The sequence below is a fragment of the Corvus moneduloides genome, chromosome 18 (assembly GCF_009650955.1).
Source record: "Corvus moneduloides isolate bCorMon1 chromosome 18, bCorMon1.pri, whole genome shotgun sequence".
In the NCBI taxonomy this organism is placed as follows: domain Eukaryota; kingdom Metazoa; phylum Chordata; class Aves; order Passeriformes; family Corvidae; genus Corvus; species Corvus moneduloides.
The window spans coordinates 62,003-88,766 of record NC_045493.1 but is presented as its reverse complement, the minus strand read 5'-3'; the positions used below and the strand labels follow the sequence as shown (position 1 = coordinate 88,766).

Here is a 26,764-nt window from a genome sequence, read left to right as displayed (position 1 = left end):
GAACAGCAGGTGACTGGTGTTCTTGCCTGTGGGAGGGTAAAGACAGTGAGGGTCACTCTGGGAGAAACCAAGCGGGTCTGGGAAATTCACCAATTCTTGATGATTGCCGTGGACTAAAATGCTGTGGAAACGGAGGGGATGTCCTGAGTGCACAGCTCTGCAGAGGTGTAAAGTAACACTGATCTGGTTTGGATGGAGAAATCTGAGGGGTGCGTGCATGCAGTTTTGGAGGTGTTCATTCTCCCTAAGAGCTCCTTAGTTCCCAGAGTTGCTTCTTCATGAGGAAATAAGAAGGACTGTGTGGTTCCTGTTCTTTTGGAACACTTCTTGACACACTTTTTGTCAACCAGAGTTTTCTCCTTGTTTTGGTTTGAAAGACAGGTGTCTGCCAAGGAAGGCAGTAACCTCCCTTGGAATGGAGAATATGACCCCTTTCCCCCTGAATTATTATAACTTTGAAATTAAGAGGCTTGCAGGCAACGATACAGGAAAAGGAATAACAGTTCTAGTTATAGGAATAACTAGTTCTACTAGTATATATAAGAAGGCAAACAAGCAACAACAACAGCAGTAACAACAAACAGAACCAGTAACCCAGTAGCAGCCTTCTCTCGGCTGTCAAGCACTTTCCCCTTTGGTGCAGCTCCCGTCGCAGCCGGCAGGGGCGCTGATGGCTCCGGGCTGGCCAGGGCAGCTGCGATGGTTCCCCCGTGGCTGCAGGGGGCGCTGCGGCACAAACCCGGTCGTCTCTCTCACGTGGCATGGCAGACGCAGTGGGTGGAAGGGATGGAAGAAAGGCTTGCTCCACAAACCCCCAGGGGCAGCCGATCCCGGTGCCCCAGCAGGAACCTTGGGAGCAGCAAGCTGGAACGGCAGGAACGAGCTCACACGGGGTAGCAAGCAAGAAGCAGCAGAAACCCAGAAGCTGTAGCCGGAGCCACGGGGGTGTCCCGGCAGGCAGGGGTGTGTGGGGTTACAGTGTAGCAAAAAAGCCTCGGAGCAGTAGCAGAGGCACGGCAGGGGCTGGGCAGCAGCAGCCCGGCTCCCCAACAGGGCTGGGAGAGACTCCCTTGGACAGGGAAAGGGCTCAGGGATCCCAGGGTTTCCCCTGAGGCACCCAAGCAGATGGTGAAGGGTCCTTTGTTTGGTGAGGTAGGGTGTTAACAAGGTTCCAGTGCAGTGGCCGCACTTATGAGCAAGAGCTCCACTCATGGTAGAAGAAAAGCAGCAGGAGACAGAACCCCGCAGTGGTGGTGAATTCTTCCCACAGTGACCACAGCCTCTTTCCCTTCTGAAAGCTGAGAAAGCAAGAGAGTGTCAGGAAAATTAATTCACAAACACCAGAGGTTTATGTCCAAAAAGGAGACAGAGGAGTCCTGTAACTTTATTCGAATAAAGGGAGAGGCCATGGTGTAAGAGACGGTCCGAAGATCCCTCATCTGCCTCACGATCATCACCAACGACAGAGACTGAACACAGGAGTCCTGGCCTGGCTGAGGTGGGGTGTCTGCCAAGTGTTGCCTGCAGGTGTGCCCGCTGGGAACTGGTACACATTCCTGAGGAAAATGAGTGCAGGTCACAGTGGACTGTGCCGTTCTTGCTGCCCAGGCGGGAAGGACTGCGCTGAAGCGGAAAAGAATGACCTGTCCTGTACACCTCTCCTGTACCTGTTTTCCCAAAGCAACGGGCCTCATAACAATGGCTGTAGATTTCCCCACCTCTTGGCCAGTTGCCCCTCGCTTCTGGGAAGGACTATAAAGGGACTTTCTAAAATAACTGAGACGAGATCTCCCCACAGAAAGAAGAAGAATCTACTGGCAGAAGACCACGAGGACTTTGTCTCATCCGTTGGTAGCTATTACCCCCCTTTCTTCCTCTCTACTCTTTTACTTTGTTTTCTTTCTCTCTCTCTCTTTCTCTCCTCTGTCTCATTTTACTGTGTTGTGGGCACTTAATAAAGGTGCACTCTTTTGATTAAGACTGAAATCCCTTGTGTCCTTTTGCATCTGAGATCTATAAACGAACCATCACGACCCTCGCTTGTATTAGCGGATCATGACACATGGGCATTTCCCATGGGGTCTCTCGAATTGTTGGGGTATGCAACCCCCTTTTTATCCTAATTCCCGGCCACAACACCCTCTTCCTTTCCCCATTGGCTGAGGTACTCAGAAGATACAGACTTCTTGAATCGCCTATTCTATGCCCCCCTCAATATGCACCCCCCTTTTTGTTATATAAAAGAAAAAAACCTATTCATAATTCTATTAAGTCTTTGTTCTTTTTCTCTAGGTTCAGGAATTTAACATGGCCTTGGCTGAGCAACAGTCTGTGTCAATTAGTAACATCTTCTAGAACTGAGAGTTTTCTCCTGTTGCTTCCCTATCTCTAAGCTCCTAGCCCTATCTACAAGCAGATTCGCTTGTAGATAGGGCTAGGAGTCTGTTTGTAAAGACACATTCATCTTACTCCTTTCAAAAGCTAGGAGCTGCGCCCAACCCCCTTTTCCCCAGCCCAATTCTCGTGGTATCTCTGCCCTTCCGAGAGAAACCCTCAGATAAGAGAAGTGCAGCCAGGTGCCCTCCTCCCCTGAGCTTGGCAGCTTCTTTTGTCTCTTCTAGGAACTGATCATTATGGTTATGGATTGTTATGGAGCGATAGATGGGACAAAGTTCCATGAGAGAAAGAAACAAAAAGAAAAATCCTAAACCCCGACCCCGACACTCCTCCATTACGGACGCAAGCAACTGCCACCACGCAGAACAATTCCTGTGAGTACTGAATTCCCCAAAAGACAAGACACGTTGGAGGAAGGCGCAATGAGTGGGGTTGCCTTGTGTGCTAGTCACTTGCCTTTTTCTGTCTTTCCTCTGAACCCTCCTTACCAGGTGATTCCCTGTAGAAACGCCTAATCAGACTAGTGATCAGATGCAAGGCTCTGGGTGGAAAGAAAGCTGGCCAGAGTTAGTGAAAAGAGAAAAGCAGCTTCTTGCACATGAGCAAAAGGAAACAGTCCTTTTCCAGAACTGCGTGTGGAGGGGTGGAGGAGAATGGCAGTGCTAAGGCTGCCTCTACAGTGTGCTTGGGTTATAGGTGAGAGCTGGGTCTTCTGGGTGCAGAAGAATGCTTTGTGAAAAGCTTTTCTTCAGCCATAAGAAACTTTTCTTGTCCTTCAGCATCTGATTTCTTTGCAGGCCTTAGTGAGGGAGTAACTCATCTGCAAAGGGTCCTGTTTCCTCTGCAGAAACTTTGCGTGGCCTGGCAGCAACCAACCAGTGTCGGGGTGGGGGGGGCTCCACAACCTGGACAACACCGACTTCATAAGCTTTGTCCTTGCAGCATTTTGACATACACTCTGCCACTGGCTGGTGCCACTTGCTCTCCTAGGGGCAGAGCTGGTCCTATGAGTCCTTGCTCAGTCAGCTCTGAGGGATGGAAAAACAACAGTGACTCTAGGAAGATAGGTCTCAATTTTTCTCTAGAAGCTGCCTTTGGGTGTTGCCTTCAGAAAAGGTTCAGCAGAGCATAGGGAGCATGTTGTTTGATTTCATAAACTCATGGAATCCCAGTTTGGAAGGGACCTCAAGGATCTAGGACCAACCTTTCCTGGCAAAAGCACAGTCTAGACAAGATTGGCCCAGCACCCGGTCCAGCTGAATCTCAAAAGTGTCTGATGTTGAGGAATCCGCTACTTCCCTGGGGTGATTATTCCAGTGGCTGATTGTTCTCATTGTGGAAAATTTTCCTCTGAGTCCAATTGGAACCTCCCCAGGAGTAACTTGCATGCACAAATGTGCCATGCTCAAAGTTTCAGGGAAGGTCATTCCTATCTTCCTGTGACTGATGAAGTGCATTTGAAAGGATGTTGTCATTGGGATGTCCTGCTGTTGCCGGAAAGATGCTAAAATGGAGGACATGGGCATCCTGGATCCTCAGCATTGCTTCGCACCTCGTTTCTGTAGTGCCCTGCCACTGTGCTAAATGACACAAAAAAACCCCAAACCAAACTGTGGATACAATATTGCTGCTAGCAAGAATTTTTCTTGCTTCTTTCCAGTCCCGTGAGATACTTTCTCTCTCACGGAAGATATTAGCAGAGTTCTATAAACTATGAACACCTGCGACCTTGCAGAGCTTTGTTTATGGTACAGTTTATTTCTGGTACATGGTTTATTTTAACAATGGACGTTTTAGGATTTTAGCGAATCACCCCAAGGCGTGGCTGATCCTTTGACCAATTAGACTACGAAGAAAAAAGTCTATAAAAGAGTTTGTAAAATAATTAAATAAATCAATCTTGCTGCACAATTCCTGCCCGTTGGATCTCTCCTCTCCTCCCTACAGCTGCGGGATACCGTAATACAAACCACCCCTGAAAAGCCATGTCAGGTGGCACTGTACAAAATCAATCAGAAACTTGTGTGGGATTCTATTAAAAGTTGGAATTTTATGGAGGGAAAAAAAAAAATTATTCCTTGTTTGTCAAACCCTTGAGTTTTCTGGCTGTGATTCTAGTTCTGGGATGCAATAAGCCTTGCTGCAATGATAGGTGTTCATTCTCACAAAGGCACCTCTGTGCTCTCCAGTCTGGTGTGTCGGTGCCTTTTCTGCCCAGGGGAGGTAAAGGCCAGGACCTTTCTGCCCCCACACGTTTTGTGTGGGAGCAATCCCTGGACGTGTTCAAGTTTTGGAGGTGGTATCCAAATTTGGGAGGTGGGCTCACAAAGGAGGAAGACAGTGCCTTCCCTCCCTGGGGAAGGAAAATACCCAGGGCCCAGGGTTGCTGGGGGCAGATGATGGGCTGCCTCGGGGAGGTAAAGGCCAGTGACAGCTTTCTGCAGTGCTCTACAGTCTCCCCAGTGCTCCCAGTGCCCCTTCCATTGCTCCCTGTCTCCTGCACTGCTCCCAGTGCCCCCTCCAGTGCTCCCAGTGTCCCTCATTGCTCTCCAGTTCCCCCCCATTCCAGTGTTCCCCAGTCTCTCCACCTGGATGGTGGCACCTCACTGCAGGCACCTCCCAGCAGGCACCAATGATCCCACGGGTGGTGACACCTCCCCCTCTTGGTTTCATATCACCTGTGCCAGGAAACGCATTCTGGAGATCTCCCACATGTCTGGATTCTCCTCCTGTCAGGTACCAGGGGAGGGTGGGGCGGGTTGGGGGTGGCACAGGTCCCCCATGAGGACCAGGGCTTGTGAAGGAGCCTCACCTACCTGTTCCTCCTGAAGAGCAGGTACCTGCAAACATGGCACCCACCTTGGCCTATCTGCTGCTCGGTCCCACCCTGAGCAGGAGGCAAGGGGCAAACCCACCTCCTCACCTTCCTGAAGAGCCTGTGTCCCCTCACAATGCTTCCCCTCCCCATCCCAGCACAGTCCCAGCCATTAGACAGCTTCATCACCAGGCCTAGACCACTCAGTCCAGGTGGGAACAGAGGTATTTATTTTGCATCCACAGGTGGACCTCAGCAGGTGAGCAGCCTCCCAGCCCCGTCACCAGCAGCTGCTGCTGCAGCCACTGCTCCAGCCCCAACTCCTCATGCGCTGGACCAGCACCTGGAGCTGAGGTGAGAGGGAGAGAGAGAGAGGCCTCCGATCAAGCGGGTGGGGAGAAGGCAGAGAATTTCTGCAGGATTGGCTCAGACCACCTGGGATGGGATCACATCAAGGTGTCCATGGAGATGCCTCTGGTGATTTCCCAGCCCAGGAGAAGGTCCCTGGTGCAGCTGAGGCAAAGACAGGTTGGGCTGAGACCTTGGGTATCCCATACAGGTGTCCCAGCTCAGGACAGGGTGTTGTGGGGTAGGATTCTGCCAGGGAAGGACATGCTTTCAGGTTTGGGAAGGGGACAGCCAGCCATCAAGGTCCCTCTGCCTTCAGCCAGGACCTTTCCGTCCCACGTGGGAAGCAGATGCTGGGTGTCCACGTGGCTGTCAGGGGAGTCCAGCCCAAAGGCAGCCTCCAGATCTCGCTCCTGTCCCCTGGGGCTGCCTCAGCGGAGGGACATGGGGAATTCCATCCCTTTGGAATTACCTGCAGAACTGCCTCTGCTGCTCCTGCCGCCGTCGGTTGTTCTCAGCCAGAAACATGAAGATGTTCCTCCGCATCTGATGTGGCTCCAGCCCACGGAGCACCTGGATGGCTCGTGGGGAAAGATGTCTGCAACAACAGGGAATCGTCATCCCAGAGCTGCCAGCTGCCTCTCCCCTCGTCCCACCCTGCGCTCACACAGTCCCATGTCCACCCACCTGGTCCCAGGCTGGAATCTCTCTGCCATTTTCTCTGTGGGGAGGGGGGTTCCAGTCTTCTTCCTCCTCGCAGCAACCCCCTTTCTTGGGGGCTTGGATGGACGGTGGGGAGCCCAAACACCTCCAGCGCCGAATACCTGCCAAGGAGGGGGGCACTCTCAGCAAACCAGAGGCGCCACTTCCCAGAGGACTCCTGGAAAAGTGGGAGCCAGGAGAGTTGGCACCCCATCTTGGCTGATGGCTGCTCTTACCCCCCAGAGCTCTCCCTTGGGGGATATGTAGGTAAATCCCTGCCATGCACCTGGATGACCCCCAACTGCACACCAGGGATGCCTTTTTCCTTGAGTCCCAAGAGTCCTCTTGAAGCCTCAGGACACTCACAGTCCCCAGGGCACCGTAACCCCATCTGAGACCCCTCTCTCAATCTGGGTGCCCAGGGACTCCCATCTCCTGGGGTCCTAAGAGTCCCCCTAGTTCCTAGGGACCACCCCCAAACCAGCCCAGGGACCCCCAAAAGCGCTCTGGGACACCCTAAGCCCTCCAGAAACATCCAGCCCCTCCAAGGAACCTGTCCCATGCCTCATCAGTCCTTTGTGGTCCCCCCTGACCTCCAATTCCACCCCCTGTGCCCCTCTCCCAGGGGGGTTCTATGGGCAGCCAGGGTGACCTGACACAGACGGTCTCTGCCTGTACCTGTGGCATCTGTTGGTTCTCCGCAGCAGCCCAGGCTTCCCACGCTGCCCATTCCACCTTCTGTTCTCTCCAGTGGGAATTCCCATGCTCCCATTCTGCACACAGCTGCCAGACCTCCTGGAGGTGTCAGGCACGATTAAGCTCAGATTTTGAGGGGTTTCCTTCAGGTCTGATCCATCTTGCACATACCTGCAGTGCTCTTTGGCAGTTCTCAGAAGCCAGGAGTGTGATGTCAGGCCTGGCTGAAGGAGCTAACTCCTGCCCACCTGTCTCCTTCATCTTGGGAGAACTGGCTGGGCATGAGGGGAGCACACTGCAGAAATACCAGGAGTCATCGCCATGAGCATGGGGCAGATAGGGAACCTGTTTTCCTTGGGGCCAAAACTCCCCAGGTGTTCAGGAGAAGTGGGGAGCTATCGCTGTCTCCCATGGACCTTCCTGAGTTGCTACAGTTCAAGTGTCTGAGGGGACTTTCACCCAGGGTGCAAGGATCCCTCCAATCTCTTCCCACAAGAGTTTCACCTGGAAGGTGGCTTTGGCCCTGGCTCTTGCTGCCTCTTGCCTGGCCTCTGGTTTGGCAGCATAGGGAGGGAAAACTTTCCAGGATGCTCTTGTTCCCCTGGGAAAGGAGGAAGCTCTTGGGAGCAGCCTGTGAGGTTGTGTGGTCAAAGGATGTGCGACAGAGCAGCAGGAACCCATTCCATACCTGTTCTGACCCTGTGTTTCTCTGCAACCTTTGTGTGTTGGGTGGAAAAAGCCTCGGACACAGCGAGCTGAAACCTGGAATCAAAGAATGACAACATCCTGAAGTGGAAGGGACCCACAATAATCAGTGAGGCCAACTGCAGAAGCAAATGATGCCACAGGCTTGAGGAATGGCAGATCCCACACTCTGCACGCAATGAAGGAACCAGAAAATCACCAAGGAAATGCACGCACCTGGGGAACATGTGGGCCTGTGCAGCCTGCATCCCCTGAGCAGTGGTAACTCCATTGTTGACACCAGAACCTGGGACCCACAGCCTCTGCAGAGTGACAGGGAGCTGTCAGGAGGTTTCCATGATGGAAGCAGACCTGTCTCCTGCTCCTATAGGAGCCACTTCTCCAAACCCCTCTTCCCAAACCTAATTTGTGAACATCATGGGATCAAAGAACCAATAAGGTTGGAAGAACCCTTGAGACCAACAGGTGCAACCAAGGCCACATCTACACGTCTCTTAAATCCCTCCAGGGATGATGAGTCCACCACTGCCCTGGGCAGCCTGTGTCAGGGGTGGACAACCTCTTACATGAAGAAATTTTCCCTAAAATTCCACCTAAACCTCTCCTGGTGCAATTTGTCTTTTGTTATCTGGGAGAAGAGACTGACCCCCCACCTGGCTTCCCCCTCCTTTCATGTAGATGCAGAGAGCAAGAAGGTCCCCCCTGAGGCTCCTTTTCTTGAGGCTCAGCCCCCACAGCTGCTCCTCATGAGCCTTGTGCTTCAGACCCTTTCCCAGCCACTCTGCCCTTCTCTGGGCATGCTCCAGCACCCCAATGTCCCCAGATTCCAGCTCACCGTGAGCAGCAGAGCCACCCAGATGTCCTGACTCGCCAGTCCTGCAATGCAGCTGCAGTGGAATTGCATGCATAGGACATTGTCCTGGCAGGACAGGATGCCAATATTCTCAAAGGTGAAGGCAGGGCGCTGCCTGGTTCTCAGCTTGAAGGAGTACAAGAGAATGGTCTCTTCCACACAGCCCCTCACCATGTCAGGTGGGAGGGAGTTGGTCTGAGACAGCCAGCAGTAATCCAGTGGCATGATCTTGATGTCACCTGTGAGGAGGAGAGCATTCTCATTGCCACAGCTGAGCAAATTTTCACATGAGATTCATGGCAAAATGCCAGAAGGACAGGTTTGGTCTGGGGGCAACTCAAGCTGTCCTCCATCTTTGGAATCAATTCCCCCTCCCCCAAAGAGCAGAGGGAACACAGTCCCCCCAAATGTGGAGCTGGATCCCTTCTCACCAGGGATCATCACTGTTGGGAACACCAGCTCCCGTAAACAGGACATATCCATGTCCAGCTGGAACACGGGTCTTCGGACCACATACACCTCTTCTGTGCCATTGATTTGCTCATGGACCACAGCGAAGGTCCCAAGACCTGGGACAAGAACACCCTGCCCAGGAAGAAGACAATAGTTGAGATAGGTGTTACATCCCAGACCCTTGAATTCAGAGGTTAAACTCAAGGTTCCTTTACTCTAGCTGGTGCAAAGCAGAAATCCCCACCAGCTATTTGCAAGAGTTGAAAAATCACACAAAAGGCAAAACTATAGAAAATTAAGGAAACTTTTGCAAAGGAGTAAATAAACCAACAAATTCAACATATAACCACTTATCATACCATTACTTAGCATTTTAGTTAGCATTTCCCCAAAAAGTTCCATGAAAAGAGGATTAGAAGGAGAGACAGAGACAGAAAAGCTACAGCAAAAGACACTTATAGCTACCAACTCCTGAGTTCCCCCACAGAGCCCCAGAGAAGGCAAGGTCCAGATACTGGCTACCTCCTGGTCAGCGTTTTTTAAGCCCTTGGGCCTTTGTGGGCCCGCCCCCCAGGTGGGACTGCTAGTCACTCAGCCAATTAGAGGACAGATTAGCCCCGCCCCCTAGGTGCTATGATTGACAGCCCAGCTCAACGGGCTGGGAGCAGGGCAGGGTACTGCTTCACCTACACAAACCGTGGCCTGCCCTTCCCACCAGACACTGGCATTACAAGTGCAAGATGTCTCGAGACGTTGATCTAATCCAGTCTCTGACAATAGGAAATATGAAAACTGTGGGAAAACCCCACATTCTCCATTTTTTTACTTTCCCTCTTCAAAATATTCACAAAAATTCCTCAGCTAAAGAAGATCCCAAGCCATTCTAACCTAGGGAAAGATTCCCAGGGATGATCCTCGGCATGGACCTAGCATGATCCTGTATCTCTCTGCTAGGTCTCTCCACCCTTGACAGCTCAGAGCACACTAAGAGGAGCTCTCTTGGGATGGTGCCATGATGCTCAGGGAGGGGGACCACAGGGGACCAAGACACCAGCCCGCACCTTGTCCAGCTTCATCTGTCTTAGGACATAGGCAGACACGACATCCCAGATGGCCACCACCTCTGGAAAGTACCAGAAAGAGGCATCAGGTTGCACTCATGGCATTTTGGGAAGCTCTGTGGAGTGATAGATGGGGCTGATAAAGAGCCTGGACTGGACCGTGCCCCTGGTTCTGCCTCCTTCTACTCCCCAAGCAGTGCTGGGGCAGAACTGGGGGTGTGGAAAGGGCTCAGAACCAGGGCTGTGGTCATCCAACCCCCAAAAACAGACAGCACCCCAAAATCCAGCTGGCTCTTGAGAGCCCAGTAGGAACTGTCAGACCTCCCATAAGAGCCAGAACCTCGAAAGGTCACAGCTCCCACAGCTTGAAAGTTGGCCCTGGTAGAGGGGACATGCTGCGCCCATAGGACCCTCAGGGCAGCCCTAGCTCTGTCCAACCCTCCTTCTGGCCCTTGGGGGGCTCCCCAAACCCTCACCTTTGGTAGAGAGCCGCAGGAGTGTGGGGAACAAGCAACTCTGCTTCTTGCTGATGCTGATGGTGCAGCACCCCTCCATCCTGCTCCCCAAATTCCTCTCTGATCAGCCCCTGCCCTGTCCGTCCCTGAGGGCCCTCCCATAAAAGCCCCCACACCCACCAGAACAACCCCCTGACCCTGCTCCAGGCAGTGCCCAGCAGCCCCCAGTCATCACCACAGCGTGCATGCAGTGATGGGGGTGCCACCTTGTGACGTCACTAGCAGCCTGGGGAGGTGTATTGTGATGTCAGCAGAAAGATGCCACCTTGGAGGTGGGGGAGGGGGATTGCAGAAGTAAGAGCCTGTCCGGGACCACCTCAGGTGTCACCACGTTTCAAGAGGTGTCACTGCTGCTGAGCCGGGATGACTTCCTAGAGATAGTCTTAGTTAACAACCAAAGTAAATATATATTTTAAAAAAAATATAAAAATAAAAATACATTAATCATTTTAAAAATGATGAAGAATCAGTGTTCCGGGCCTTTTTTTGCTATGAAATGTGATGGATTGAGGGTTTTATCCTGGCTCCCACTTTTCCAGGAGTCCTCTGGGAAGTGGCGCCTCTGGTTTGCTGAGAGTGCCCCCCTCCTTGGCAGGTATTCGGCGCTGGAGGTGTTTGGGCTCCCCACCGTCCATCCAAGCCCCCAAGAAAGGGGGTTGCTGCGAGGAGGAAGAAGACTGGAACCCCCCTCCCCACAGAGAAAATGGCAGAGAGATTCCAGCCTGGGACCAGGTGGGTGGACATGGGACTGTGTGAGCGCAGGGTGGGACGAGGGGAGAGGCAGCTGGCAGCTCTGGGATGACGATTCCCTGTTGTTGCAGACATCTTTCCCCACGAGCCATCCAGGTGCTCCGTGGGCTGGAGCCACATCAGATGCGGAGGAACATCTTCATGTTTCTGGCTGAGAACAACCGACGGCGGCAGGAGCAGCAGAGGCAGTTCTGCAGGTAATTCCAAAGGGATGGAATTCCCCATGTCCCTCCGCTGAGGCAGCCCCAGGGGACAGGAGCGAGATCTGGAGGCTGCCTTTGGGCTGGACTCCCCTGACAGCCACGTGGACACCCAGCATCTGCTTCCCACGTGGGACGGAAAGGTCCTGGCTGAAGGCAGAGGGACCTTGATGGCTGGCTGTCCCCTTCCCAAACCTGAAAGCATGTCCTTCCCTGGCAGAATCCTACCCCACAACACCCTGTCCTGAGCTGGGACACCTGTATGGGATACCCAAGGTCTCAGCCCAACCTGTCTTTGCCTCAGCTGCACCAGGGACCTTCTCCTGGGCTGGGAAATCACCAGAGGCATCTCCATGGACACCTTGATGTGATCCCATCCCAGGTGGTCTGAGCCAATCCTGCAGAAATTCTCTGCCTTCTCCCCACCCGCTTGATCGGAGGCCTCTCTCTCTCTCCCTCTCACCTCAGCTCCAGGTGCTGGTCCAGCGCATGAGGAGTTGGGGCTGGAGCAGTGGCTGCAGCAGCAGCTGCTGGTGACGGGGCTGGGAGGCTGCTCACCTGCTGAGGTCCACCTGTGGATGCAAAATAAATACCTCTGTTCCCACCTGGACTGAGTGGTCTAGGCCTGGTGATGAAGCTGTCTAATGGCTGGGACTGTGCTGGGATGGGGAGGGGAAGCATTGTGAGGGGACACAGGCTCTTCAGGAAGGTGAGGAGGTGGGTTTGCCCCTTGCCTCCTGCTCAGGGTGGGACCGAGCAGCAGATAGGCCAAGGTGGGTGCCATGTTTGCAGGTACCTGCTCTTCAGGAGGAACAGGTAGGTGAGGCTCCTTCACAAGCCCTGGTCCTCATGGGGGACCTGTGCCACCCCCAACCCGCCCCACCCTCCCCTGGTACCTGACAGGAGGAGAATCCAGACATGTGGGAGATCTCCAGAATGCGTTTCCTGGCACAGGTGATATGAAACCAAGAGGGGGAGGTGTCACCACCCGTGGGATCATTGGTGCCTGCTGGGAGGTGCCTGCAGTGAGGTGCCACCATCCAGGTGGAGAGACTGGGGAACACTGGAATGGGGGGGAACTGGAGAGCAATGAGGGACACTGGGAGCACTGGAGGGGGCACTGGGAGCAGTGCAGGAGACAGGGAGCAATGGAAGGGGCACTGGGAGCACTGGGGAGACTGTAGAGCACTGCAGAAAGCTGTCACTGGCCTTTACCTCCCCGGGGCAGCCCATCATCTGCCCCCAGCAACCCTGGGCCCTGGGTATTTTCCTTCCCCAGGGAGGGAAGGCACTGTCTTCCTCCTTTGTGAGCCCACCTCCCAAATTTGGATACCACCTCCAAAACTTGAACACGTCCAGGGATTGCTCCCACACAAAACGTGTGGGGGCAGAAAGGTCCTGGCCTTTACCTCCCCTGGGCAGAAAAGGCACCGACACACCAGACTGGAGAGCACAGAGGTGCCTTTGTGAGAATGAACACCTATCATTGCAGCAAGGCTTATTGCATCCCAGAACTAGAATCACAGCCAGAAAACTCAAGGGTTTGACAAACAAGGAATAATTTTTTTTTTTCCCTCCATAAAATTCCAACTTTTAATAGAATCCCACACAAGTTTCTGATTGATTTTGTACAGTGCCACCTGACATGGCTTTTCAGGGGTGGTTTGTATTACGGTATCCCGCAGCTGTAGGGAGGAGAGGAGAGATCCAACGGGCAGGAATTGTGCAGCAAGATTGATTTATTTAATTATTTTACAAACTCTTTTATAGACTTTTTTCTTCGTAGTCTAATTGGTCAAAGGATCAGCCACGCCTTGGGGTGATTCGCTAAAATCCTAAAACGTCCATTGTTAAAATAAACCATGTACCAGAAATAAACTGTACCATAAACAAAGCTCTGCAAGGTCGCAGGTGTTCATAGTTTATAGAACTCTGCTAATATCTTCCGTGAGAGAGAAAGTATCTCACGGGACTGGAAAGAAGCAAGAAAAATTCTTGCTAGCAGCAATATTGTATCCACAGTTTGGTTTGGGGTTTTTTTGTGTCATTTAGCACAGTGGCAGGGCACTACAGAAACGAGGTGCGAAGCAATGCTGAGGATCCAGGATGCCCATGTCCTCCATTTTAGCATCTTTCCGGCAACAGCAGGACATCCCAATGACAACATCCTTTCAAATGCACTTCATCAGTCACAGGAAGATAGGAATGACCTTCCCTGAAACTTTGAGCATGGCACATTTGTGCATGCAAGTTACTCCTGGGGAGGTTCCAATTGGACTCAGAGGAAAATTTTCCACAATGAGAACAATCAGCCACTGGAATAATCACCCCAGGGAAGTAGCGGATTCCTCAACATCAGACACTTTTGAGATTCAGCTGGACCGGGTGCTGGGCCAATCTTGTCTAGACTGTGCTTTTGCCAGGAAAGGTTGGTCCTAGATCCTTGAGGTCCCTTCCAAACTGGGATTCCATGAGTTTATGAAATCAAACAACATGCTCCCTATGCTCTGCTGAACCTTTTCTGAAGGCAACACCCAAAGGCAGCTTCTAGAGAAAAATTGAGACCTATCTTCCTAGAGTCACTGTTGTTTTTCCATCCCTCAGAGCTGACTGAGCAAGGACTCATAGGACCAGCTCTGCCCCTAGGAGAGCAAGTGGCACCAGCCAGTGGCAGAGTGTATGTCAAAATGCTGCAGGACAAAGCTTATGAAGTCGGTGTTGTCCAGGTTGTGGAGCCCCCCCCACCCCGACACTGGTTGGTTGCTGCCAGGCCACGCAAAGTTTCTGCAGAGGAAACAGGACCCTTTGCAGATGAGTTACTCCCTCACTAAGGCCTGCAAAGAAATCAGATGCTGAAGGACAAGAAAAGTTTCTTATGGCTGAAGAAAAGCTTTTCACAAAGCATTCTTCTGCACCCAGAAGACCCAGCTCTCACCTATAACCCAAGCACACTGTAGAGGCAGCCTTAGCACTGCCATTCTCCTCCACCCCTCCACACGCAGTTCTGGAAAAGGACTGTTTCCTTTTGCTCATGTGCAAGAAGCTGCTTTTCTCTTTTCACTAACTCTGGCCAGCTTTCTTTCCACCCAGAGCCTTGCATCTGATCACTAGTCTGATTAGGCGTTTCTACAGGGAATCACCTGGTAAGGAGGGTTCAGAGGAAAGACAGAAAAAGGCAAGTGACTAGCACACAAGGCAACCCCACTCATTGCGCCTTCCTCCAACGTGTCTTGTCTTTTGGGGAATTCAGTACTCACAGGAATTGTTCTGCGTGGTGGCAGCTGCTTGCGTCTGTAATGGAGGAGTGTCGGGGTCGGGGTTTAGGATTTTTCTTTTTGTTTCTTTCTCTCATGGAACTTTGTCCCATCTATCGCTCCATAACAATCCATAACCATAATGATCAGTTCCTAGAAGAGACAAAAGAAGCTGCCAAGCTCAGGGGAGGAGGGCACCTGGCTGCACTTCTCTTATCTGAGGGTTTCTCTCGGAAGGGCAGAGATACCACGAGAATTGGGCTGGGGAAAAGGGGGTTGGGCGCAGCTCCTAGCTTTTGAAAGGAGTAAGATGAATGTGTCTTTACAAACAGACTCCTAGCCCTATCTACAAGCGAATCTGCTTGTAGATAGGGCTAGGAGCTTAGAGATAGGGAAGCAACAGGAGAAAACTCTCAGTTCTAGAAGATGTTACTAATTGACACAGACTGTTGCTCAGCCAAGGCCATGTTAAATTCCTGAACCTAGAGAAAAAGAACAAAGACTTAATAGAATTATGAATAGGTTTTTTTCTTTTATATAACAAAAAGGGGGGTGCATATTGAGGGGGGCATAGAATAGGCGATTCAAGAAGTCTGTATCTTCTGAGTACCTCAGCCAATGGGGAAAGGAAGAGGGTGTTGTGGCCGGGAATTAGGATAAAAAGGGGGTTGCATACCCCAACAATTCGAGAGACCCCATGGGAAATGCCCATGTGTCATGATCCGCTAATACAAGCGAGGGTCGTGATGGTTCGTTTATAGATCTCAGATGCAAAAGGACACAAGGGATTTCAGTCTTAATCAAAAGAGTGCACCTTTATTAAGTGCCCACAACACAGTAAAATGAGACAGAGGAGAGAAAGAGAGAGAGAGAAAGAAAACAAAGTAAAAGAGTAGAGAGGAAGAAAGGGGGGTAATAGCTACCAACGGATGAGACAAAGTCCTCGTGGTCTTCTGCCAGTAGATTCTTCTTCTTTCTGTGGGGAGATCTCGTCTCAGTTATTTTAGAAAGTCCCTTTATAGTCCTTCCCAGAAGCGAGGGGCAACTGGCCAAGAGGTGGGGAAATCTACAGCCATTGTTATGAGGCCCGTTGCTTTGGGAAAACAGGTACAGGAGAGGTGTACAGGACAGGTCATTCTTTTCCGCTTCAGCGCAGTCCTTCCCGCCTGGGCAGCAAGAACGGCACAGTCCACTGTGACCTGCACTCATTTTCCTCAGGAATGTGTACCAGTTCCCAGCGGGCACACCTGCAGGCAACACTTGGCAGACACCCCACCTCAGCCAGGCCAGGACTCCTGTGTTCAGTCTCTGTCGTTGGTGATGATCGTGAGGCAGATGAGGGATCTTCGGACCGTCTCTTACACCATGGCCTCTCCCTTTATTCGAATAAAGTTACAGGACTCCTCTGTCTCCTTTTTGGACATAAACCTCTGGTGTTTGTGAATTAATTTTCCTGACACTCTCTTGCTTTCTCAGCTTTCAGAAGGGAAAGAGGCTGTGGTCACTGTGGGAAGAATTCACCACCACTGCGGGGTTCTGTCTCCTGCTGCTTTTCTTCTACCATGAGTGGAGCTCTTGCTCATAAGTGCGGCCACTGCACTGGAACCTTGTTAACACCCTACCTCACCAAACAAAGGACCCTTCACCATCTGCTTGGGTGCCTCAGGGGAAACCCTGGGATCCCTGAGCCCTTTCCCTGTCCAAGGGAGTCTCTCCCAGCCCTGTTGGGGAGCCGGGCTGCTGCTGCCCAGCCCCTGCCGTGCCTCTGCTACTGCTCCGAGGCTTTTTTGCTACACTGTAACCCCACACACCCCTGCCTGCCGGGACACCCCCGTGGCTCCGGCTACAGCTTCTGGGTTTCTGCTGCTTCTTGCTTGCTACCCCGTGTGAGCTCGTTCCTGCCGTTCCAGCTTGCTGCTCCCAAGGTTCCTGCTGGGGCACCGGGATCGGCTGCCCCTGGGGGTTTGTGGAGCAAGCCTTTCTTCCATCCCTTCCACCCACTGCGTCTGCCATGCCACGTGAGAGAGACGACCGGGTTTGTGCCGCAGCGCCCCCTGCAGCCACGGGGGAACCATCGCAGCTGCCCTGGCCAGCCCGGAGCCATCAGCGCCCCTGCCGGCTGCGACGGGAGCTGCACCAAAGGGGAAAGTGCTTGACAGCCGAGAGAAGGCTGCTACTGGGTTACTGGTTCTGTTTGTTGTTACTGCTGTTGTTGTTGCTTGTTTGCCTTCTTATATATACTAGTAGAACTAGTTATTCCTATAACTAGAACTGTTATTCCTTTTCCTGTATCGTTGCCTGCAAGCCTCTTAATTTCAAAGTTATAATAATTCAGGGGGAAAGGGGTCATATTCTCCATTCCAAGGGAGGTTACTGCCTTCCTTGGCAGACACCTGTCTTTCAAACCAAAACAAGGAGAAAACTCTGGTTGACAAAAAGTGTGTCAAGAAGTGTTCCAAAAGAACAGGAACCACACAGTCCTTCTTATTTCCTCATGAAGAAGCAACTCTGGGAACTAAGGAGCTCTTAGGGAGAATGAACACCTCCAAAACTGCATGCACGCACCCCTCAGATTTCTCCATCCAAACCAGATCAGTGTTACTTTACACCTCTGCAGAGCTGTGCACTCAGGACATCCCCTCCGTTTCCACAGCATTTTAGTCCACGGCAATCATCAAGAATTGGTGAATTTCCCAGACCCGCTTGGTTTCTCCCAGAGTGACCCTCACTGTCTTTACCCTCCCACAGGCAAGAACACCAGTCACCTGCTGTTCCTGCTGCTCCCAGAAGCAGATGCAAGGGGAATGTGGCAGAGAGCTTGAAGGAAAAGTGCAGCCTCACCAGTAGAAGTGAGCTGGCATGAAGCACCCAGCTGACAGCTGCACGAGGAATTTCCAAAATGGGATGCATAAAGAAGGAATTAAGCTGGCCATAGAGAGGGGGAGGGAATGTTGTGCAAAATGAAACTCGTGTCTTTCTTAGTATTTCTGCTGTAAGAAGCAGCTGAAAGCACAGAGGAAGACTTAGGGAACACCTGAAGCATCAAGAGGCTTAACTGCAGGATGGAGGTGTCATGATAGGGCTACAGGCAGGGGACAGGTTCTTGATGTCAGCTGTAACGGCTGTCAAGATGTGACAAGGGACATCCCTGTGTGATACTGGGGAAGAACACCCATGGGAGAGGTGTGTGGGGGAGAGCTGTGGGGCAACCTCCACCCCTGATTTTAAGAGCTCAACACAAAAATGTCCTGAACCACCTGATAACAGCTTTGGAGTGCACCCCACTTGAAGCCAGCAGTTTCCATACCCTCTGGAAGCATTCTCAGACTTTGGGCTTTAGAGGTGTTACTAAAACCTGATGTTACACACAGATATGCTTAACAAATTTACAAAAACAAAATCAAGAAAAAGAGAAAAGCAGCTGCAGAGGATTTCCTGAAAGGGTTTGAGAATGAAAAACTTGATTTATTGGCACTTAAAAGTTCTTGGCTTGCTCTTCCTAGCAAAAAACCTTGGTAGAAGATCAAAAAAATTAAATGCATTAAAAAACAAGAATTAAAACTGGAAATGAGAAGTTCCACAGAACAGAGGGAAAAAAAAAAAACCAAACCAAAACAGTAGCACTTTTTAACATGAGAGAAGTAGGGAGTCAAACTGTGCCAGAAAGCTCAAGAACTGTGTAAGAGCTGTTAGCCCCACACTGGTGTCCTCTGGGTGCCAGGAATTAAAGCCTGTGTGCAGCAGCAGCTCTGAACTGCAATATAACAAAACCTGCTTTTCTAGAATGTCTGCTGGCTCCTGGGAAGGACAAAGATTTCTTCTTTCACCTTAATAAAAAATGCATCTTCTCCGGATTATTTTCATCAGAAACAGCAGTGTATCATCACAACTAACAAACCTCCGGTATGTGTGAGGAAATGGAGACTGGTGCAGCCTGCTCCTCTGTTTAAGGAACCCTCTGTGCAGGAAGGTGTATGAGGATGGGGGAATACTCCTTACCTTCATTTACTGTGGGATGTCAGGCCCAGATTCTGGATGGAAGCAGTCAGTCTCACCACAGAATTCAGGTAATGAGCAAAAGCCTTCTCCCTCTCCTGTGGTGTGTAGAAACTTGGGAGTTCTTCAGGACTATAAACAATTAGTGCCAAAGATTATCTGTGCAACAGATATTTAATTTGGAAGGGTTTTCTGCAAAACATCTACTACACATCCAGGTGTCAAGTGAACCCCAAGGGTCCATTCCACCTGACCTTCCTGATGGTGGGTACCTCTTGCTCACACCATGTTTCTCCAACCATCTGGCTTGCAGGGGACTCCAGTTTCTGAGCATGAGTCCACAGGCACTTTGTCCTAGCAGGCCTGAGAAGCTGCTGGCCAGCTGACAAACTCAGACTGAGTTCCCTTGGCCACAGGTGGCCTACTAGGAGCTGGCTGCAGCTAAAGGATAAGAGACAGGTGTTTTCCTTGCTGCAGGCACAGGGCCAGATGCCAATCAGCGGTGTAGGGCTCCGAAGGCTCCAAACAGCCTCTCTCTAATAATTAGCACTCCCTAATAATAAAATCACCTGGAAGAGCACATTGATCAAAGCAACACAAACCTGAGGGGGTGACAATAGAACAGGAGTCACTTTATTGTCAGGTGGTCGAGGAGTTCTTCTGACACTGTAATTACGTCTCAAAGAAACAGCAGAAGTGAGTTATAAAGTGACTGCAAGCAGAGAACACAAACTCCAGCATTCTCCCTCTGATGCTGCCCACTATGAACAGTCCAGGAGGTGATCCTCTTCTAGAAGGACCCTCAGCCTCTTGGTTGTTACCACGGTGGCAGCGACCTCCTGTTCAGGAAGCTCACTGCAGGTGCCAGTGCCCAATTCCCCAGATCCCCCGAGGTTCCACCCCCTCTGCTCACAACTCATACAGCAACATCTCCTTTCTATGGCTCAAATTAATGGCTTGGCTTTCTCTAGCCCAGGTTCAGTATCCTCCACAACAAAGTCCTGGCCCACTCTGCTTCAGCTCAAGGCTTATTTTTTAGTTGCTGCCAGGTTCTTACTGAAGACAACATGCTAAGCAGAGTGCTCTGGGCTCCCAGGTTTAGCATATGAATATACCCAAGATGCAAAAAGGGTACTCACACTTCTTACATCACTAAAACCACCCATCATATCAGGCACAGCTCCCATTTCTTTTAAAAATAAATATTTATAAACAAAAGGAAGAGATTCAGAGAACTACAAAGTTGGAAATTTTCCTGCCAACAGCACAAATGTTTCTTATGTACAGTCACAGGAACAAGTTATATACCAACGTGAGCACTGTCTAAAAAACTCTCTCCTCATCAGCTGCCCCAGTCCACCTGCACAGAGATCCACATCTCCCACTGCAACTGCAGCAGCCAGCTCCTCTGTACTTCTCCAGCACTCATACTGGAGCTGCTCAGTCTCCTTTCATGATCAAGTCCTCAATATATGCATCCAGTTCATCATCTGTATTAATATCAATGTCCTGAAACCAAAGCAACAAGAAATACCAGTGAGAAGTGAATCTTGAAGAACAGTGCAAGAAAAGAGGAGCCAGAGCAACTCAGCATCCTCTGTTACATCTGGTCTGCTCAGCCTCTATGCCCCAACCTCCAGCACCCTCCAGCTGCTGACAGCTGCTTTCCCTGTCAGCCCCCAGAAGACAACACTGGAAACCCATCAGCACCTGATGTTCAAACAATGCACTCAAGTGATGTATTTACTGTACTGATCTCAGTCGAGGTAGGTTTGGTTGGGGTTTTTTTAGATTTAGTACATTTTCCTAACAGGGAGCAACTGCTTCCAGATGCTTTCAGAAGCCTTTCCATTGGCTGATCCTAACTTTATTAAAGTAGTTTTAAAATTTAAAGTTAATTTATTTAAATGTTTTAATTAAATATATATTTTCTATTTTAATTTAATAGTATAACTAATATATCAATTTCACCACAAGATTTTTTTTTTTTATCATTTGTTTAAAGGTTTGCATTTCTATATGTGGAGTTCAGAATCTGCCCAATAATGGGGCAAAAATTCCCTGCTGAGCACTGCCTGTGCCTCGGGAAATTCTCCTGCAGCATCATGGCAGAGAACAAACAGAACCTGTGTACTACATACACGCTGTGAGAAATCATTCTGTGAGAATTAACACACATCAGGACTCCCAGGGCCTGGATCTCAGGCAGTGGGTGGGCAGTGACAGCCCAAGCCATTCCCAACTGAGGAAGCTGGTGCCCAGTGAGACACTGGACTGAAACACTTGTAATGCCTGGAGGGGATGAGCCAGGTGGCTACTCCGAGGCAGCTCAGGGTTAGCCACTCCTCCTCACCCACCTCCTGCACTTTCTGCAGAAGGGCCATGATATTAGTCCTCAACTTCTGCAGTTTCTCCTCTGTTTCCTTCAGCTTCCTCTCTGAGTTCCGGAGGTTTTCCTCGCAGGCTTTGGCCCGGGCATCGGCACGTGTCTGATATGAATTGCACAGGTTCTGCAGACCCACCTCATATTGCTTGAAATATTCTTTCTGTAGTAGGCAAAACACAACAGATGACACGTTAAGAGAAGGCACCAAGCATCACAAAAACATGAGCACTCACAGGCTTGTAGAAGATCCAAACTCCTGGCCCCCTGATCAAATCCTCCCCGCAGTGTGCCCCTGCATGCCCTGCCCATGCTCATATTTACATCTGATTTGCCTACTGCAGCCAGCATGGAACTCACATGGGTTTTCACATTCTTCCAATACCAGAACTGCCCCAAAGCTGCTTGAATTTAGATTAAGGGTGCAGTGTGCTTTAAAAAGCCTGAACCCACAGGTATGCTGCAGGCAAGGCCTGATATCCCCTGTACACTGTGAGTATCCTTGGTACAGATCACCCAGGCAACACAGCCTCTCACTGCACGGTAGGGACAGCTACACTCACCAAAAACCCCAGACACAACCAAGGTGTCCTGTGGAAGGAGCAGGAGTGGTAACTCCAGCAAATGCCAGGAGATGCCTGAGTTAACAGAAGGGAAGGAGACAAGAGAGAGACTGCCAATACACACACTGTGAGAGTGGGAGTAAAAAACAGCACTGGCTTTGGTCATGTGGTCATCTGCAGGTGGCTTTTGTAATTTACATGTGCCTCCTGGAAAGGTCTCTCTTGGTGGTATGTTGGAGAAGGAAAAAGTCAGACAGGCCAGTTCCCTTGCCCTGCATTCCAGCCAGCACTGGTCCTCCCAGTACCAGCCCGCTGGTGGAAGATACTGGTGGAAGCTCAGTTCCACCTGTCCTGTGCTCAAATAAACAGAGGTCAAAAGTCTTAAGGTGTGCAGCTGACTCACTGGCAGTCAACCTGCTCTCCTGGGGAAGTGGGAAGGGGTTGGCTTCCATGTTCTCTCACACCAAAGTAAATGGCCTATAAAGGGACTGAATTCACACTAACATTGTGGGTTCAATCCCTGTATGGGCCATTTACCTAAGAGTTGGACTTGATGATCCTTGTGGCCTCCTTCCAACTCAGAATATTCTGTGAATCTGGTGATAGTTATTTGTTATTATTTATCATTTTTAAGATTGTCTCCAGGTAAGTTATAAGGCTGGGAGCAAAACAAACAGATATGTCTACCTCCTGCTTCTAAAAACCTCTAACCTGGCCTCTCTTTTTTAGAAGTTTAACAGCAATGGTTAAGAATTTATGATAGTAGCAGCCAACAGCATTCCCACACAGATGCATGGTAATTAGAAAAATCCTCAGACAACTTCTATAAGATTCAAGGCATCTCTCAGAGCTCTCATTCTTTTCCTCAGCTATGTTAAGTCTGCCAAGGATCCAAATTATCTTTTTAAGAGTGCACTCTTGCATCAACAGGATGCACATTTGCCATAAGAATGGAATATGTGTGGTGAAAACACACAAACTTACTTTTCTAGAAGTACTGAACTCACCAAGGGAAATGCCAACAACCCTTCTGAGCTCATGGAACTCAGCTCATTTTTGGAGATTGGAAAATTTGGAGGCAAGAAGTATCGCAAACAATTCCTGTGCAGGAGAACAAAACACAAAGCCAGAGTTGGGAGTTCAACAGACTGAAGCAATCAGACTGCAGAGCTCACAAGGTCTGTGGTGAACCCACCGAAGGATCTGGACTAGCAAGTCAACTGTTTCTTGGCTGCTGCTGGGACCGGTGGTGTCAGGCTCGATTCTGACGCAATCCGAGGTAGAAGGTTCAGCCACAACCACCTCCTCTTCCTGCTGTGTGTCTGGAGCCTGGTACTCAGGAGAGGGAGGCTTCATAAGCCTTACATCCTCACTGCCCTTCTCTACCCTGAGAAAAAGTATTAAGGGAATGTCAGGAATCTTTTTCTACGTTGGACGTATGTGAAACATGGTTAACAGTTTCATCAGAATCTGTACCCAAGTGTCACTCAGACCTCTAGACACCTAACAGCTGCCTCCAGGGCAGGCATCAGAGTGACAGACTGATAGAGTCTGTCATGCTCATTCCTTATGAAGCGCTGGACAGTCCTGACCTCGCAGGTTTCCTGACATGACAGCAGCACATTTTTCTTCAGCATCTATGGCAATAAAACAGGCCCTTCCTCCCAAAAACAAAACAAGCCTCCAAAATCCAGTAGCTCAAAATAGTTACCAGCGATCCCTTGGCGTGGTGTCTGTAGGGACATAATCAAACTTCACCTTCCACCGGATTGCGTGCCTGCCCCTTTCCACAGCCGTGACACGGCCAGTGAACCATTCCTTGTTCACACGCACCTCCACGTGCAGCCCCTTATCTGTGAGGGGGAAGCAAAGGTGTTTGCAAACATTCAGCTGCTGGAAAGCACATTCTACAGGAACTCTAGAGATTCAGGCACCTCAGCAGGGAGCACACCTGAACCTCCGGCAATACCCTCAAACAGTAATGGACACCATCAAAACACAATGGACACACAGGTCAGCTCCTGCTGAGAAACATGAAGATACATGGAAATGAACTGGCAATTCCAGATGGAAGGTTTCTCCTGTACTCCAAGCTGTTTGACATGGGCTTCACAGTCTCATGATGGGCTCTAGGACAATTTGCCACATGTCCCTAGTGGGTCACTTTCCAGACAGCTCCCTGGAAGCATGCTGAAGAGATGCCCTGCTCTGACAGATGGTGCAGTACCACCTTTCCTGGCGTCTCCCAGCCCCTCTTCTCTCACAGCAGTGCAGCAGATCTGGATACAGTTCGGAGCATTTTTCAGCTGGCACGGCTGCATGATCCACTCAGGAAGGGTGAACATGCCATCAGGTACACCCTGCAGCTCAGCCCCACCATCGATCACAGCCATTGATCACAGACCTTTCTGCACCACAATTGCCTCTGGTCTAATCAAAGGGTTCTCAGCCAAAATGTTTTATGCAAGTCAGAGTCATCTTGGGGTTTAGGATTCAAATTTACACTATTTCTTATTTTAAAATCTCATCAATGAAATCACACGTTTAACTGGTGCAAGAGTTCTTTTCTATGTCAGATACTGGTGGGAGCCCAAGGGCTCATTTCTCACCTTTCTGTGCTTTCTTCAGTTCCAACAACTCTTCCTCTCCAGCACTGTCTGTGAGCTGGGAGCAGAGAGAGCTCATATTAGTCGCCTCCCATCAAGATTATAAACACCTGACAAATGCCTTCTGCTGGGGAAACCAGCACACTCTCACCTCCACCACCACCTCACTGGAATCCTTCTCTTCTTTCATTGCCAAAAATTTTCCTCGTTTTGTCCTCTCCTTTTTGTGTTCTCCTTCCTCCTCAGACCCATCCTCTGGGATGTTCAAGGCCCTCTTTCGAGTGCTGGAGGCCTGGAGGAAGCAAACAAGCTCTAGCTATTAATTCCAGCCTGCTTCCAACCAAAACATTCTTGCAGCCAAGGTAAAAAAAAAAAAAAAAAAAGCCCAACATCCAGTATTGGTGCTTTTCCGGAAGGTTTTAGAGGAGCTGCTACATCATCATGAAAACGCTCACCCCACCACTCCACATGCCTTTTTTTTCTGGAGAAACAATCTGGTCTAACAGGAAAGAGATGAGACAAGTCTTCTCGAGGGGTGTAAATGGCACCCTAACCCACAAGTAAAGTAAAAGTTCTCTTGCCCTGTGCAGGGCCCACAGTGCACATCCCACAAGGCAGAGCAGACAGGCTTAGCAGGACAGTGGGTGAGGAGCTGAGGGTTTTCATCCCGTTGATTCTTACCTGTGAACATCTGCCAGAGGCAGATTTCTTTACTGCTGGCACCTTGGCAGCTTTTGGATTGGGTGTCTCACGTGGGCTTTTGGGGCTCTGAAGGCCAGAGAGGGACTTCATGCTTGTACCTGGTTTGGCAAGAGTTTTTAAAGTGCTGTTAGACTTCCCAGCTGTCACAGTGTGATGCTGTGTCCTGGAAGTGCTGGCTTCCTCCTTGAAGAGCACGCTGGCTAGCTTGGGAGAGCTGCTATTTGGATGATCTGAAGAGCTCTTTTTCAGCTGACTGCAGGACTTAGGAGGAGGTGAAGATCCTGGTGGTCTGCTGGGAGCATTCTTGATTGCATCAGGCAAAGGAGGAGATCGTGGGCGCTGACTTCGGGTGTGCTGAAACAAAGGGGGGTACAGAGAGAGGAAGAGTAGAAGAATGGGGATCTGCTGTTCAGAGCAGCTAAGGAAGCACAGAAGAGTAAAAGCCTACAGCAGGATCCCATTTACCTCCCTTGAAGGCTGTGTGGTCACTTCCAGAGGCAGTTTCTTTAAGTCAGCCTGAGATCGAATTGGAGTGGTTTTCTACCAAAAAAAAATCAGAAAGGTCATGTTTATAAGCTGCCAGGGGCTGCCTGAACCCATTGCAGCAGTTTTCCAGGCTAAAACGATTATAAAGTGTGTTTTGTGTCCTTCAAGAGACATCTCTTCAGCTGTCATTCCCATTTTCCCAACAGAAAATTAAATGTAAGCTGAGATGGTCAATTTCTGTTATTAGAACAGAACAGCCCCAGCACCATGAAGGAGCATAGGCGGTTTCAGTCTCAGCAGCAACCCTTTGCACAAGGAGGTCCATTGATGCCTTTTCCTGGTCTTAAAATCAAGAGGCATACATGGTTAGAAGGGGAAAAGGGATTTTACCTTGGTATTTATTTTTAAGGATCCTTAGGTGTACACGTCCAGATCATATGCATCGAGATGCACCCCGCCGAGTCCGTCTCTGAGTGTCTGTGTGTCTCTCCCCGCCCCAACATTGGGTATAACATTATAGGTTTTACTAATCAGCGTATCTATCAAAGATTCCCCAATGAGAGGCTCAAGTGAGCCCCCCCTCCCCAAGGAACCTTCCCCTGGATGGTTCTATCTTGGTTTACAGAATATGTTCTGGAGAGGACCTTGGGGTCTGGGGCACACTGATCCCTAGCTACGAAGCTTCTAAAATGTTTAGTCTCTTAGCTTGTCCAAGAATGTAGGCAAAAAGCACTAGGAATACAGAAGTTGTAAAAAGGTATAACAGGGGTATAAAAGAAAAGGCAAAAATCTTCATGGCATCACCATCACACCTGCTCTGCTTAGCTGGAGACCTCCAGACTCACCTGCAGAGCTTCCAGCTTTTCCTGCTGCTGGCGGATTTTCTCTGTCAGTTGTTTCTGCTTTTCCTCATGTGATTTCAAGTCTTTTTTTAGAGTTCCCAGTGGTACCTTCTGCTTCTGCTCTGCAGCCTCACATCTAGCATGGAGGGAATGCAAAACAACCTCAGCAAGGACAGCAGAACCTGTACCGTCTCACGCAGGATTATCCCAACATCCCGTTCCAAATGCAGCAGGAAAGCCGCTTGCCTTTCTGCAGTAGCCACAATCGCAAAAGCAGTGGTTTTCATCTTGGAAAACAAATATGAATTAAGGATTGAAAGTACAGTTGTTAATAAAAAGGCATTTATGCTGGGAATCACCAACTCAGAGCCCAGGAACTGTGATAGCTGTGATAGCTTCTGTACTGCATCTGTACTCGACTTTTTCAGCAATTTCCC

The 26,764-nt window shown here is 50.1% G+C and overlaps 2 protein-coding genes and 1 long non-coding RNA gene across 3 annotated transcripts; 1 reads left to right on the top strand and 2 right to left on the bottom strand.

Moving 5' to 3' along the window:
• Positions 1–5,419: 5,419 nt before the first annotated feature.
• CCDC81 (coiled-coil domain containing 81) lies at positions 5,420–10,585 on the bottom strand. Its single transcript, XM_032128328.1, has 10 exons — positions 10,507–10,585; positions 10,031–10,092; positions 8,948–9,101; positions 8,499–8,755; positions 7,880–7,965; positions 7,647–7,720; positions 6,941–7,559; positions 6,248–6,384; positions 6,033–6,158; positions 5,420–5,725 (listed from the first exon to the last, which is right to left on the bottom strand). Exons 1-7 carry the CDS (start codon positions 10,583–10,585, stop codon positions 7,459–7,461), a joined length of 813 nt encoding a protein of 270 aa, XP_031984219.1. The 3' UTR covers positions 5,420–5,725; positions 6,033–6,158; positions 6,248–6,384; positions 6,941–7,458.
• A 557-nt stretch (positions 10,586–11,142) lies between these two features.
• On the top strand, positions 11,143–12,105 carry LOC116453160. Its single transcript, XR_004243698.1, has 3 exons — positions 11,143–11,277; positions 11,367–11,492; positions 11,800–12,105. It is a non-coding gene; the product is annotated as an uncharacterized LOC116453160 (long non-coding RNA).
• A 7,243-nt stretch (positions 12,106–19,348) lies between these two features.
• LOC116453075 (ATPase MORC2-like) lies at positions 19,349–26,509 on the bottom strand. The gene is made up of 10 exons (XM_032128131.1): positions 26,331–26,509; positions 25,465–25,539; positions 24,979–25,353; positions 24,449–24,589; positions 24,301–24,355; positions 23,403–23,544; positions 22,887–23,078; positions 22,699–22,792; positions 21,103–21,291; positions 19,349–20,254 (listed from the first exon to the last, which is right to left on the bottom strand). Exons 3-10 carry the CDS (start codon positions 25,087–25,089, stop codon positions 20,186–20,188), a joined length of 993 nt encoding a protein of 330 aa, XP_031984022.1. The 5' UTR covers positions 25,090–25,353; positions 25,465–25,539; positions 26,331–26,509; the 3' UTR covers positions 19,349–20,185.
• Positions 26,510–26,764: the final 255 nt, after the last annotated feature.

Coding starts and splice junctions, on each gene's coding strand:
- CCDC81 (XM_032128328.1), bottom strand. CDS start 10,585: ATGGAGGGGTGCTGCACCATCAGCATCAGCAAGAAGCAGAGTTGCTTG. Junction 7,721..7,879: donor CAGGCCCACATGTTCCCCAG/GTGCGTGCATTT, acceptor CTTTGATTCCAG/GTTTCAGCTCGCTGTGTCCG. Junction 7,560..7,646: donor GAAACACAGGGTCAGAACAG/GTATGGAATGGG, acceptor CTCCTTTCCCAG/GGGAACAAGAGCATCCTGGA.
- LOC116453075 (XM_032128131.1), bottom strand. CDS start 25,089: ATGAAGTCCCTCTCTGGCCTTCAGAGCCCCAAAAGCCCACGTGAGACA. Junction 22,793..22,886: donor TTGCTAGTCCAGATCCTTCG/GTGGGTTCACCA, acceptor TCTCCTGCACAG/GAATTGTTTGCGATACTTCT. Junction 20,255..21,102: donor TTCTGCAGAAAGTGCAGGAG/GTGGGTGAGGAG, acceptor CTTTGGTTTCAG/GACATTGATATTAATACAGA.